At 42.2% G+C, this 15,650-nt stretch overlaps 2 protein-coding genes across 2 annotated transcripts in view; one reads left to right on the forward strand and one right to left on the reverse strand.

The window, feature by feature from the left end:
- Nucleotides 1-15,650, forward strand: part of LOC106602437 (oocyte zinc finger protein XlCOF29-like) — a 395,249-nt gene that overhangs the window by 46,265 nt on the left and 333,334 nt on the right. The window lies entirely within an intron of this gene.
- The window catches only part of LOC106602403 (uncharacterized), a 37,901-nt gene that overhangs the window by 19,159 nt on the left and 3,092 nt on the right, over nucleotides 1-15,650 (reverse strand). Inside the window, exons 2-4 of the mRNA XM_014195015.2 lie at nucleotides 11,027-11,157; nucleotides 10,652-10,834; nucleotides 5,910-6,074 (exon numbers count right to left, since the gene is read on the reverse strand). Coding sequence (XP_014050490.1) covers nucleotides 5,910-6,074; nucleotides 10,652-10,834; nucleotides 11,027-11,157 — 479 coding nt within the window. The remainder of the gene's footprint in view (nucleotides 1-5,909; nucleotides 6,075-10,651; nucleotides 10,835-11,026; nucleotides 11,158-15,650) is intronic.

A 15,650-nucleotide genomic window follows, 5' to 3' on the forward strand; every position in this document is an offset into this window, starting at 1 on the left:
CCTACATTATGAGATTATGTTGGACAAAAGAGCAAGAGTATTTTTACTTGTCAAATGGCAGCCAAGCATCGATCATCATGTCACCAGAATAAGACCCTCAATATTTAGCAGAAAGGACCATCTAGCTCATCACCATGCACTTTCACCACCCTGTGATGTTCATCATAACTTATTCCATCTGTAGCCTAATAAACTGCATTGTTTCCTGAGTCGTAGTGGGAGGATCACACAATATATCATTGTGTGACTCCAAGTTTACTTTGATATGATGGTTATTATATCAATATTTGTGCATAAAGGCGTTTTCACCTAATATTGTTTTGTCCACACTTGGAACGTTTACCGTCAAATTTGCTGTTTCCATCAGGCCTGTCCTGACATTTCTGATCCGACATGTAGTTTACTCGTACAAAAAGGTTGGATGGAAACTTACTGGCTCTTGCTACCTTGCCATAACTAATTTGACAGAGAAATATCAGCTAAATAAGAGCCAGCTGCAGCTATCACCAAGCTATGCTAGCTAGCTGCTTACAGCTTGGCTAAGCACAAGGTCAGCGCAGGCTTTAGCATACACATAAAATTTAATTGCTCCGCACCACCCTTGGTTACTGTTGCAACCTCGGACAATGTTTTCCCGGGATGCCCAATTCCCCATTCAACCACTGGCGAAATCCCTTCATGGTGGTCTCAAACTGTGTTTCAAATACAATTAAATTAAACACAGACTACCCCTGGTTAATCAGGAAACTCTTGGGTATGTTGTGGTGGACTGTCATTACAACTACTTCACGGGAACCTGGTAAAATTCTGTTTGTAGTGTAGCTAGGTAGCCACTGAATGGTTCTGAATCCACTGTCAGCATGAAGTCAAAGCTATAACCACTTTTGGAGCTAACTAGTGCTCTCAAATTGTATACTGATGTCGACAGCAGATGGGATTTGTATTCATAACATTGCTAACTTAGCTAGCTAACATATATTTTGAGAAAACAAGTGGTGGTCAATGAGACTGAGAGCAAACAATGTAACAAAAGTATAATTTTGGATAAAAAAATATTCCAACAGTCTCTGCATTTCAGGAATCACAGTAGCAAGTACTCCTGGTGCACTGTTAAATTATTTAGCCATGCAAACATTATATTTTTGCCACAGCCTTTCTTAGATTAGGTTTAATGGATGTTGGCATTAAATAAATGTTGCATTATCACCACCTACTAGACTGGAGTATAACGCCCTTATACATTGCTTAAAAAAAATATATATACTGCTCAAAAAAATAAAGGGAACACTTAAACAACACATCCTAGATCTGAATGAAAGAAATAATGTTATTAAATACTTTTTTCTTTACATAGTTGAATGTGCTGACAACAAAATCACACAAAAATAATCCATGGAAATCCAATTTATCAACCCATGGAGGTCTGGATTTGGAGTCACACTCAAAATTAAAGTGGAAAACCACACTACAGGCTGATCCAACTTTGATGTAATGTCATTAAAACAAGTCGAAATGAGGCTCAGTAGTGTGGGTGGCCTCCACGTGCCTATATGACCTCCCTACAACGCCTGGGCATGCTCCTGATGAGGTGGCAGATGGTCTCCTGAGGGATCTCCTCCCAGACCTGGACTAAAGCATCCGCCAACTCCTGGACAGTGTGTGGTGCAACGTGGCGTTGGTGGATGGAGCGAGACATGATGTCCCAGATGTGCTCAATTGTATTCAGGTCTGGGGAACGGGCGGGCCAGTCCATAGCATCAATGCCTTCCTCTTGCAGGAACTGCTGACACACTCCAGCCACATGAGGTCTAGCATTGTCTTGCATTAGGAGGAACCCAGGGCCAACCGCACCAGCATATGGTCTCACAAGGGGTCTGAGGATCTCATCTCGGTACCTAATGGCAGTCAGGCTACCTCTGGCGAGCACATGGAGGGCTGTGCGGCCCCCCCAAAGAAATGCCACCCCACACCATGACTGACCCACCGCCAAACCGGTCATGCTGGAGGATGTTGCAGGCAGCAGAACATTCTCCACGGCGTCTCCAGACTATCACGTCTGTCACTGTGCTCAGTGTGAACCTGCTTTCATCTGTGAAGAGCACAGGGCGCCAGTGGGGAATTTGCCAATCTTGGTGTTCTCTGGCAAATGCCAAACGTCCTGCACGGTGTTGGGCTGTAAGCACAACCCCCACCTGTGGACGTCGGGCCCTCATACCACCCTCATGGAGTCTGTTTCTGACCGTTTGAGCAGACACATGCACATTTGTGGCCTGCTGGAGGTCATTTTGCAGGGCTCTGGCAGTGCTCCTCCTTGCACAAAGGCGGAGGTAGCGGTCCTGCTGCTGGGTTGTTGCCCTCCTACGGCCTCCTCCACGTCTCCTGATGTACTGGCCTGTCTCCTGGTAGCGCCTCCATGCTCTGGACACTACGCTGACAGACACAGCAAACCTTCTTGCCACAGCTCGCATTGATGTGCCATCCTGGATGAGCTGCACTACCTGAGCCACTTGTGTGGGTTGTAGACTCCGTCTCATGCTACCACTAGAGTGAAAGCACCGCCAACATTCAAAAGTGACCAAAACATCAGCCAGGAAGCATAGGAACTGAGAAGTGCTCTGTGGTTACCACCTGCAGAACCACTCCTTTATTGGGGGTGTCTTGCTAATTGCCTATAATTTCCACCTGTTGTCTATTCCATTTGCACAACAGCATGTGCAATTTATTGTCAATCAGTGTTGCTTCCTAAGTGGACAGTTTGATTTCACAGAAATGTGATTGACTTGGAGTTAGTTACATTGTGTTGTTTAAGTGTTCCCTTTATTTTTTTGAGCAGTGTATAATAATATATAAATCAACAAATACCCTACCATCTAACCCTACGCTCACTAAAAACCCACCATCCTACTCCACTATTTAAAACTATTTAGTCCTACCTCAGGCCAAAAGCCTGAAAGGATGGGACACCACCACTTAACACACCCTGTAACTCTCCTGACGTCAAGTCTCGCACACCCAAATATCTCTCTGCAGCTGCCACCACCACATCCATTTTCTGTTACTTACGTTCCATCCCTGAAGTACAGTTGATAACCATTTCTATAAATGCCAAAAATCTAATCTTACTGAAACATATCACTTGTTGCCCTATCCCTCTGTATTGGTACAGATCTACTACTCACACCACTCCCCTCAGGATCCCTCCCCCTTGACCCATCTTCCTCTACTTTCTTCACTGCCTCAGCATTCGACAACTTCTGCACTACTCTAACCCTGGAAACCTCAACCTGCCATCCTCGCACCAGACATGCCCAGCCCCATGGGCACCCCTACAATTAACACATACCTTTGTCTCATGCCCTTCTGCACACTTCTCACACCTAGGAACCTCCCTCCTAGACTCTGCTGCCACATGCCCATAAGCTTGACACCTGTAACAACGTATTTTATTCGGCACAAAAGCTTGTACGGGATAACTTATATATCCTAACATCCCTTTGTCGGGCAAAGACTCGACATCAAAACTCAAAAAGGACAGACAACGACTCTGTTTCACCACTCACCCATCTTGTCTGTCACACCAAAGGACGAGCATCACAAACACCGGGAATCTTCCCCTTCAGTTGGTCAACTTTCACATTTACCACTACCCCAGTAATCACTTCTCTCAATGGCACCCTTTCCTTGAGAGCAAAATAATTCACCTCTCTTGTCCCCATTCGATTTAACGCGGAGCGCCTGCTCCCTCTGACCAGCAGAAACACAAACAATTATCACAAGACCACTTTGCCATAGCCCTCACTGGCAATTTAAGCGTGAGCTTGTCCGAGGACTTGACGACAGTTAAAATCCATTGGAGCACTGCGATTGGTTACCCAAAATTCTGGGGCGGGGCTAAGTGAAGGGTCAATTAGCTGACCATCTTGAGATGGGAAACACCCACATCAAATCAAGTGATGGTCGGTGCCATTTAAGATGAGAGAGGATCATTTTTTTAATGATCATGGCCTTATTTCTATTACAGCATATTGGATGACCGTCATTCATTTTTTATTAATCCAGCTCAATGTAACATCGACAGGTTTAGGATACTAAATGATACTCAAATCTTCCCTATACCCATCATGAGGTTGCTACAAAAGGTCAAGAGAAAAATGAGAGTAATCCAGACACATTTAATACCGCCTTGCACACTCTTGCCTGCATCTAGCTGATCTAGGGTGTAGTCATTAGTCCTACAGTTGCAAATTAGAGTTTGTTTTTGACAAATGTAGGTATGGTTATCCCCGTTTCGTTCTGTTTGCTTCCGTTTAAGAAACGTTTTTCAACAGAATCGGTGGAATGAATACACCCCTGATCACCACAAACACAGTTCCCTTTCATAGCAGCTACATACAAAAAGCATGATAATTTGCTTGTATAATTCCTACTCACATCTATGAGCTCTCGTTCTATCACCAGTTCCCTTTGCTTGTGGACTTCAGTGCACAACATAACAGCTGTATGTGACTAAGCGAAAAAAAACTTTCCAAATCAAACCTTCATTCCATAACTGCTAACCACTACACACAGCTACTAGAACGTATGCGTTAATAAACCAGCTACAAACGTTACAGTGTACAGCAAGCAGTTTAGCAGTTACACCGGCGGGCCCCGGTGGCAATAAATTAATAAAACCAAAAGCTTACCTTGACTTGGAAGAGTTCCAGTGTTGGATAGCCATAGCCAGCTAGCTAACATAGTATCCCTCGCTGTTTGAGCCAGTGTTTGAGTAGGCTAAACTAGCTAGCTAACTGCATTCACTAGTTAGATAACTGAAAAAATATATAACAAAATATAACTAGGTCTCTCGCTCTTACTTCTCTTTCATTGTTGAAGAAATGAATTTGTTAAAAACTGTTCAGAGGGGCCTCCCGAGTGGCGCAGTGGTCTAAGGCACCGCATTGCAGTTGCTAGCTGTGCTTCTTGAGATCCTGGTGCGAGTCCAGGCTCTGTCGCAGCCGGCCGCGACCGGGAGACCCATGGGGCGGTGCACAATTGGCCCAGCATCATCCAGGTTAGGGGAGGGTTTGGCCGGCAGGGATGTCCTTGTCCTATCGTGCTCTAGGGACTCCTGAGGCGGGATGGGCACATACACACTGACACGGTCGCCAGGTGAACGGTGTTTCCTCCGACACATTGGTGTGGCTGGCTTCCGGGGTAAGCGGGCACTGTCAAGAAGCAGTGCGGCTTGGTTGGGTCGTGTTTCAGAGGACGCATGGCTCTCAACCTTCGCCTCTCCCGAGTCCATACGGGAGTTGCAGCGATGAGACAAGACTGTAACTACCAATTGAATACCATGAAAAAGGGCTAAAAAAAAAAAAAAAAATGGAGGACAGAAACTAGCTGTCCTCCGGCTACACCATGGTGCTACCCAAGAGAGTGCTGTTGAGGCTACTGTAGACCTTCATTGCAAAACAGTATGTTTTATTCAATTATTTGGTGATATGTGAATATATTTAGCATAGTTATCTAAAAATGATAACTTTTTATTGTTTCACTATTTGTATTTTTATGAAATTCACTGAAGAATGTCCTCCCCTTCCCCCTCTGAGGAGCCTCCACTGATCAAAACACACCCCCAAGACAACTCTCGTTGCCTTCAGTTGTGGCTAGCATTTCTTAATGCACATTGATGAAAAACAAGTCCAAATCAGGAAGTGCAGTCGCCCTTTAAGACTAAATTAATCAAGACCTGGGACCAGATCCACAAAGAATCTCAGAATAGGAGTACTGATCTAGGATCTTTCCATATAACCTTATTAATTATGATCTAAAAGGCAAAACTGATCCTAGATCAGCACTCCTACTATGAGGCTTTGTGGTACGGGACCTGACCTAATACCATTCAGACAGTAGTTCAGTGGGCTCACCTCAGGGAGACTGTGTGTGGTCCTTTTCTGCTCAGCTGGTTCCTCTGTGGGTTCAGGAGGAGGTGTAGTCTGGTTGTTCTCCATTACCATGGTCCCCACAGTATTCCTCAGACCCTCCTCACACCCCTCCTCCTTCACCAGCAGCACCTCTGGAGCTTCTTCCTCCTGGACGAGACAGGTGATACAGATTACTGAGTCCTACACTCTAGTTACAGGATTACTTCATTGTTGTTAAACCCATTATGGTGGACATAAATATGATGTTGTGGGTAAAAATAAGTAGAAAGTCATCATCAGACAAACCTGGGGGAGGGTGCTGCAATTGTTTTCGCCAGAGGGGGGGTGTGGGAGGGGTGCTGGAGAAATATCAAATATTGACTGATATATCATTCCACTAATACAGGACTATTATAGGCCCAGTTCACTACTTTTGTGAACAAATATTTTGTGTACAGTAGGTGTTTGTTAGTGTGGGGGTATGTGAAGGTATATTTACTTATATTTAAGTGTATATTGGTTATAAAGTGCTGCTGGGTGTATGCAGAATAGGGTGAGATCAGATGTGAGGTATATGAAAATGAAAAGTCAAATTTTGTGAACAAGTTTTAAATAAACCATGTGAAAACCACACGTCTCAACTAAAAACCTGCATAAACTTGATAAACTGCATACAATTTCTCATTAAAAGTGTCTTGGGAAATAAATTCAGTAGTGGAATGAAAATAATGAAATAGGCATTTGTGAACATCATAGAGCCTACACCAGTGGTTCTCAACTGGTATTGCCTGGGGACCCAAATTTGACAGTGACAATTGAGTCGCGACCCAATATTATGGACTGTTGATGATTACATTTTAAAATGTTGTATTGCAGCTGCCTTCTTGGGCAGGCTTCACTTGCAAAATAGACTCTGTCGCAATGGGCTAATATTATGGTATTAAAGAAAGACATTACACAGCCATATTAACTGAGAAAACATTTATTACAAATTCAAGTGAATAAGCCATTTTAATTAGGCGTCCAGTTCAGGAGTGGGGTGTAATAAATGATCGGACTCAGAACATGACATTAAAACCAGTCCAATAATGTTAATGAACAGTAACACATACCAGTTTTTAAAATAGAAAAAACAACAATCATTAGGAATTCTTAATCATCAATTACCACGTGAATCGTTTCACAACCTTGACGTTTTTTTTAAAGGTATACGTTTTTAACCAGTTCAATAACATGTAATATTTATGTCAGAATAAATTAACAATAATAATTAACCTAGTGAACAATAACTCATTAACCTGTTTATTTATTGTGTGTGTGTGTGCGCGCGCGCACGTGTGTGGCCTATCAGTGGGAAAGCTGGTGGTGTTTTTTCAGTTTGATAAGTTTATTGAAGTCTGGGGTGATGGTTGACAGGGCAACTCGGAGGTCATGCTGGCTGTCCAGGCTGTATCACACCCGGACGTGATTGGGAGTCCCATATGGCGGCGCACAATTGGCCCAGCATCGTCCTGGTTTGGCCGGGGTAGGCCGTCATTGTAAATAAGAATTGTTCTTAACTGACTTGCCTAGTTAAATAAATGTTCAATGTAAAAATTACAATAAAAAAATAAAAAAATCCAGTTTGTTTCTGCTTTTAGTTTTCAGCACGGCCATAGCAGAGAAGAAACTTTCCCACAGATAGGTAGTGCTGAAAGGTAGCATGATTCTGATTGCATGACAGGCGAGAGCAGGATACTCTCCCACTAAGCTGCACCAGAACTGTGGCAGTGTCATTTCCGGGATGCGCATGCTCAGTCCGTGATCAAATGACAGCTCCACCAGCTGAGCCTCTTCGTTGCTTGGCAACGTGACACTTCCCATCTCCACTTGAAAGGGGTCCCGTATCCAGTTGTCTTGTCTCCTGTTTTCCTCCGGGAAGTAGTCGCAAAACTTTCCCTGTAGCTTGACAAGATGCTGTTTAACGTTTTTCATTAAATAGTACCCGCAAAACACCAGTCTCAACGTCAACAGTGAAGAAGCGACTCCGGGATGCTGGACTTCTAGGCAGCGTTCCTCTGTCCAGTGTCTTTGTTCTTTTGCCCATCTTTTCTTTTTATTGGCCAGTCTGAGATTTAGATTTTTCTTTGCAACTCTGTCTAGAAGGCCAACATCGCGGAGTCGCCTCTTCACTGTTGACGTTGAGACTGGTGTTTTGCAGGTACTATTTAATGAAGCTGCCAGTTGAGGACTTGTGAGGCATCTGTTTCTCAAACTAGACACTCTAATGTACTTGTCCTCTTGCTCAGTTGTGCACCGGGGCCTCCTCTTTCTATTCTGGTTAGAGCCAGTTTGCGCAGTTCTGTGAAAGGGGTAGTACACAGCGTTGCGCGAGATCTTCAGTTTCTTGCCAATTTCTCGCATGGAATAGACTTCATTTCTCAGAACAAGAATAGATTGAAGAGTTTCAGAAGAAATGTATTTGTTTCTAGCCATTTTGAGCCTGTAATCGAACCCACAAATGCTGATGCTCCAGATACTCAACTAGTCTAAAGAAGGCCAGTTTTATTGCTTCTTTAATCAGCACAAATGTTTTCAGCTGTGCTAACATAATTGCAAAAGGGTTTTCTAATGATCAATTAGCCTTTTAAAATGATAAACTTGGATTAGCTAACACAACGTGCCATTGGAACACAGGAGTGATGGTTGCTGATAATGGGCCTCTGTACCCCTATGTAGATATTCCATAAAAATCTGCCGTTTCCAGCTACAATAGTCATTTACGACATTAACAATGTATATACTGTATTTCTGATCAATTTGATGTTATTTTAATGGACAAAAAATGTGAACGGTAGTGTATGTAATTTTGGAACGGTAGTGTATGTAAAACCATATCGAATGATGTTGGGTTCGTGTTCTCTCTTCTTGACAGGGCCTGGGTTGTCTGCCTTGTTGTTGACATTGGAAGCAGCAGTAGATGAAGAGGGAACTGCACGCATCAAAAACTTGTCCATGATTTTACTCTGACAGCTAAACTACATGAGTTAAATGACATCTAACAATCCACATGTGCAATGCCTGCAGAACACATCTGAATAGTTAGCTATCAATCAAGATGATTATCTGATTTGATCTGTATTATCTGATTGGACATGTCACATCTAAAACAAAACGATGTTGCAGAGTGACATTTCATTGTGTGCGGGGGTCAGTGAGTGTGTGCAGCGCGAAAACCCTCCAAGTCCAAACGTAACAAGTCATTTCAACACTGCTGACACGCTGCACATGTAAAGTCAGCAACAATAAGCAGTGAGGCCGTATCCTTTCAAAATAAAAGTTTCAGTGTGGCGGTTACCTTTCAAAATATTTTTTTTCATTACATTTTTTATATTCTTGCAAAAGTCCCACGACCCCTTAAAATCCTACCAACCCCCCCAGTTCAGAATCCCTGGCCTATACAATACAAACACAATATGTAACAGACTTTTTAGACTTATATATGCCTTTTATCTCACACAATGTCTGGATGCAATATTTTACCCAGGAATATTCTACATTGAAATCTGTTACTCTTGTTATTTGAAATGCATCTGTGGATCTTTTCCGCTGACAACATTGAAAATGTATCTTTGTCTTTAATGTAGGGTTTGACGTAAAAGTCAGAAGCTATTGAGTGGAATGATTAGTTTCTATGTTATAATGGAATGTTTTTTCTGCTGGAGTATCCTTAGTTACTCTCTGAATGGCCTCTCTCCCGTGTGGACCTTCAGGTGAATCTTCAGATGGTGCTGGTGGGAGAATCTCTTCTCACACTGGGGGCAGTTGTAGGGTTTCTCGCCTGTGTGGACCCTCTGGTGCCGCTTCAGGTCACCAGTCTGGGCGAAGCGCATGTGACACTGGGTACAGCTGAATGGTTTCACCCCTGTATGTACCCTTTGGTGCCTCTTCAGGCTGCTAGCCTGGGCGAAGTGCATGTGACACTGGGTACAGCTGAAAGGTTTCACACCTGTGTGGACCCTCTGGTGGATCTCCACCTTCCGGGGGCAGCTGAAGCCTTTGTTACAGAACATGCAGAGGAACCATTTTTCTCTACTGTCACCTGATGTTGCTCCCCCTCCTTGAGCGTTGGCCCTTTGGTCCTCTGAGTTCAATAACTGATCGAAAAGGACAGAGCTGTGTGAATTGGAAGGCCCAATCGATGTGGACAATGGGTCCCGATCCTTGAGCGTGTATAAAGGGGAGTGAGTGGCGACATTTTGATTTTTCTCTAAGCTGTCCCTGTAATCTAAGAAATCTCTGCCCTGTGAGTGTCCTTCTCCTAAGTGAGTATCGTCTACATTCCATGTCAGAGGAGCTTTGCCCTCCACTTTCACAGTCACCTCATCTACGATCAGACCATCCCCTTTCTTATCTAGGCACCCTTCAGAGTACACACGTCTACTGTACCGGTTCCGGTCCCCTCTAGACAGATCAGTCTGCGTCTCTAAACCCAAGGATATGTTGCCAGAGTCCATCTCTGTGGTGTAAGAACAAAACGGATCATTGCCAGTCTCTAACGCGTCACCTGAGTCCCGATGGGAATGAACCATCCTAGGGCTCGGGTTACCGTAAAGTAAATACTCTGAGCTGGGAGCAGGAGGACAGCGCAGTCGCTCCAGCCTCAGTCTCTCTGGGTCTGATCTATGGTCAGATCCTGTGTGTAAGAGCCCGAGTGTTACAGTTAAAGTCTCTGATTTGAGGACGGCGTTCGGCGTTCCACTGACCTCCGTGATGCTGCGTCGGGTCCTGGCCTGGGGCGCTGTGGCGGTGGCGAGGTGCTCCGTGGCTACAGGGGGCGTCACTCCTGCCGCTGCTCCAGTCTCGATGTCTCTGCTGTGTCGTGGGTCCTCCACTCTTTCAGACCCCTTCTGCTTGACCCCAGGACCTGCAGCCTCTGCATCTGCTGACTGACACAAGAAGAGAGGAGGTTATTATCGGTATATGAGTTGAATTGGATAACAAAGTCTCACAAGCTCCCCTATGGAAGATAAATAAGAATGTACATGTAAGCAAGTGAATAGCTGAGGGGAGCCTTTCTGAAATAAATGGGCCACATTTAATGTACTGTAATTTCTTCGATGCTACACTATTACACTAACCTCTATCACAATAACATGCTGGGTTGAGGTTCCACTCCCCTCATCTATAGCTATGGGTTGGTCATCTCTCCACGCGTTGTGTTCCGCTGGCTTCACAAAGCTCCTGTGGCCTTCAGTGGGATGTCCTTCACCTAAGAGAGTGATTGGGGGAAAGATGGTGGTTAAGTGAATTACTACTGTCAATGCTCAACGCTATGTTGTACACTATTGACACCGTCTACAATTGGCAAGAATGTAAGCAGGGCTGGACTATCGCATCTAGGGACCTGGGGCACCTACAGTGGGCTCTGAAATTACTGACACCCTTGATAAAGATGAGCAAAAATGACTGTATAAAATAAATCATTCAAATACTGAGCTACATTGTATGCAAAAAAAAAGAGGAAATTATATTATTTTATACTAATACAATTGCTCAGAGAACGATATTTTGTTTACCATCCCTGTTTTCAATACCTTTCAATACTTTACCTTGCGAGGATAATGGCATGGATACTTTTTCAAAAATGTTTTCTGAGCTGGAGAACACATTGGGAGGAATCTTACACCATTCCTACATACAGAATCCTTCCAGATCCTGGATATCCTTCATTTGCGCTTATGGACTGCCCTCTTCAAATCAAACCATAGGTTTTCAATGGGTTTCAAATCCAGAGACTGAGATGGCCATTGCAAAATTTAGATTTTGTGGCCAATTAACCATTTATTTGTGGATTTTGATGTGTGCTGGATGATCCACTTGCCGCCGAGTTTCAGCCTCCTGGCAGAGGCAACCGGGTTTTTGGCTGAAATCCTGGTACTGGGTCATGATGCCGTTGATATTAACAAGGGCCCCAGGACCAGTGGAAGCAAAATAGCCCCATAACATCAAAGATCTACCACCATATTTTACAGTAGGTATGGGGTTGTTTTCTACTAATTTCGACGCCAAACCCACCCCTTAACCAGCATGGTTACCACAGCATTCTGCAGCGATACGCCATCCCATCTGGTTTGCGCTTAGTGGGATTATCATTTGTTTTTCAACAGGACAATGACCCAACACACCTCCAGGCTGTGTAAGGGCTATTTGACCAAGAAGGAGAGTGATGGAGTGCTGCATCAGATGGCCTGGCTTCCACAATCACCCAACCTTAACCCAATTGAGATGGTTTGGGATGAGTTGGACCACAGAGTGAAGGAAAAGCAGCCAACAAATGCTCAGCATATGTGGAAACTCCTTCAAGACTGTTCGAAAAGCATTCCAGGTGAAGCTGGTTGAGAGGATGCCAAGAGTGTGCAAAGCTGTCATCAAGGCAAAGGGTGGCTACTTTTAGAAACTATAATATATTTTGATTTGTTTAACACTTTTTTGGTTACTACATGATTCCCTATGTGTTATTTCATAGTTTTGATGTCTTCACTATTATTCTACAATGTTGAAAATAGTACAAATAAAGAAAAACCCTGGAATGAGTAGGTGTGTCAAAAATGTTGACTGATACTGTATTTTAAACAATTGGATCCAATGAACTGAGCAGGCTGGGCTAACATGCTTATATCCTTGCTTGGACTTTCTGAATATGTGCATTAATTTAGAATACTGCGCTGTTATTATTTCTATTAATATGATCGATTATTGTTATTATTTTTTCTGACTGTTTTCCATGTTATTTGGTTAGTTCTCTTAAAAAGCGCCCTCATAGATATGCAATAGACCTACGGGGCTTTGAATGTGTTAGTGAAGGGTGGCAGTATTGAATTATGTTATCATGGGACTGCCCATATTTCCCTCTGGCCTACGCCAATTGGCGGCCAAGGGTCTCCCTGAGTCATGAGTCAGGGAGATGGTCTGATGGTCTTGGGCCTAGACCTGGGGGGAGGTTTTAGTGGGTGGAATATTAGGACAATTGGAGGTTTACAAAGTTGCAGCTACAGTATGCTTAACAGTGCAAATATTATGGTACAGCTATATGGACACTTAATCATCATGGTGCTTTTTAATGGTAAGTTTACAAACATCGGTTGTGGTAAGTATAATTGAAACTTGGTCATCATTATGGTAAGTGGGGAAATAAGTATAGCCAGTTACAATTGTAATGGCTTAGCAGATCACAAAAAAAGAAGACACATTTCTACCTGGCTAAAAGAGAAAGAATATAATATATATTGTTTACAGGAAACTCAATCTACAAATATAGATGAGGTTGGGTGGAAAAAGGACTTGGAGGGAAAAATATTTTTGTCATGGGCAAAGAAACTCAAAAGGGGTGATTATACTAATTAATAAAAAATGTAATCCGATTGTTCACACTGCAAACAGATCCTCAAGGAAGACGGATTATTTTAAATATGCTATTGGACCAAAAACAGATCTGGTTAATTAATCTCTATAGGGGCAAAATAATGATGATCCACAGTCCTCGAAAATATATAATAATCTATTGAGCTCACAAGCAACGAATTAATCTATTATTATGGTGGGAGATTATAATACGGTTTTAAGTACCTCAATGGATCAAAAAGGAAATCGCACTACAAACTATCACCCTCAAGCACTTAAGGAGATCACAAATATCATGGATAAATTAGAACTAGTGGATAAATGGAGGCTGAAAAACCCTGACCTAGTGAGATATACACGGGGAGGCTTAATCAATCTAGCCGTCTTGATTACTTCCTGGTCTCATTCTTGCAGGCATCAAAAGTTACAAAAAAAAAGTGTTAATAGGAGACCGAATGCGATCGGACCACCATCTAAATTGGCCTCCATATAACCCTTACAGAATTTCCACGTGGGCGGGGATATTGGAAATGTAATCAAAGATTATTGGATGAAAATGTGTTCTTAATTAACTAAGACAAAATAATTCATAATAATAAGATCCCCTTATTATATGGGACACTTTTACATGTACTTTTAGAGGCCTTTCAATACAATACAAATCAAAAGCAGGTTAGGTCAAAAGAGATTAGACTAATAAAGGAAATAGTGGAAATAACAGCGCAGGTAATGGAAACTGCTCTATAGAGGTACAAAATAGGTTAGAGGAAAAACAAAAACTATTGGAGGTTCTTATTCAAGAACAATCAAGTGTAATGTATTACAAAAATAAAGCGAATTGGATGGAAAATTGTGAAAAATGCACACATTTTTTATTGAATCTTCAACATAGAAATGCTACCAAAATGAATTTATAGGATCTCATTACAAATGATGGAGTCATCCATGACTCACCAAATTATATTTTGAAAGAGGCAAAATATTTTAATTAATGTTTTCTTTTCAGTCTTCTCCATTTCCACTGAATGATGTTAACTGTAAGGATTTCTTTCCTAATAATAATGTAAAATTAGCAAATTTACAGAAAGACCTGTGTGAAGGCCAATGTACAAAAGAGGAACTGTTTGAGGCAATTAAATATTTTAAATCTGGATAAACACCAGGGCTTGACGGTATACCAGTAGAGGTTCATCATTACTTTTTGATGTACTCAAATATAATTTTTTTGCATGTTTTAATTAATCCTATAAAAATGTTAGACTTTCAGGTACTCAATAAGGTCTGATTTTATTACTACTAAAACAGGACCCAGGTGGTAAGTATAAAGATCCAGTCAATTTAAAAAACTGGAGGCGTCTTATACTTCAATGTTGTGATGCGAAAATCCTGCCGAAATGCAGAGCACATAGAATAAAAAATGTTTTAACAGATATTGTTCATCCAGATCTGATAGGTTTTTTACATGGACGATATATTGGAGATAATATATGACAATTACTTGAAACAATTGAACATTATGAAACATCAAAGATACCAGGCCTGGTCTTCATAATGGTTACTTCTCAGGAAGTATTTAGCTTTTAAGAGGAGTAAAACAAGGCTGACTGTTGTCTCCATATTTATATACACTGCATGCACAATTATTAAGCAAATTGTATTCCTCGGGATTAATTTTATTGTTGAACAAACACAATGCTCTCAGTCAATCCAAAATGTTATTGAACCTCAAACCTGAATGTTTAACAAAAGGAAAAGTGAGTTTTGTCTTTCTCAGGGAAATATATAAGTGTGCACAATTATTAGGCAACTATTAGTGTGCAGAATTAATAGGCAACTAAATTACAAAAATAATTTCTCTCAACTCACTTGTTTATTCTCAATTTTTAGAGTAAGTGTAACAGATAACTAACACAAAATGACAATTATATAACATTTTTGGCCATTCAAAAATATTCAGTGACCAATATAGCCACCCTTATTTTCAATAACTGCCATGAGCCTTTCATCCATGGAGTCTGTCAGTTTCTTGATCTGTTCACGATCAATTTTCGCTTGAAGCAGCAACCACAGCCTCCCAAATGCTGTTCAAAAAGGTGTATTGTCTTCCATCACTGTAAATCTCACGTTTGAGAAGGGCCCACAAGTTCTCAATAGGATTTAAGTCAGGTGAGGAAGGGGGCCAGGTCATTATTCAGGCATCTTTGAGGCCCTTGCTGGCTAGCCAAGCAGTGGAGTACTTGGATGCATGTGATGGATCATTGTCCTGCATAAAGATCATGGCCTTCTAGAATGCTGAGGACTTCTTCCTGTACCACTGTTTGACGAAAGAATCTTCCAGAAACTGGCAGTAGTTTGGGAGTT

Source organism: Salmo salar, chromosome ssa04 (assembly GCF_905237065.1).
Source record: "Salmo salar chromosome ssa04, Ssal_v3.1, whole genome shotgun sequence".
NCBI lineage: Eukaryota > Metazoa > Chordata > Actinopteri > Salmoniformes > Salmonidae > Salmo > Salmo salar.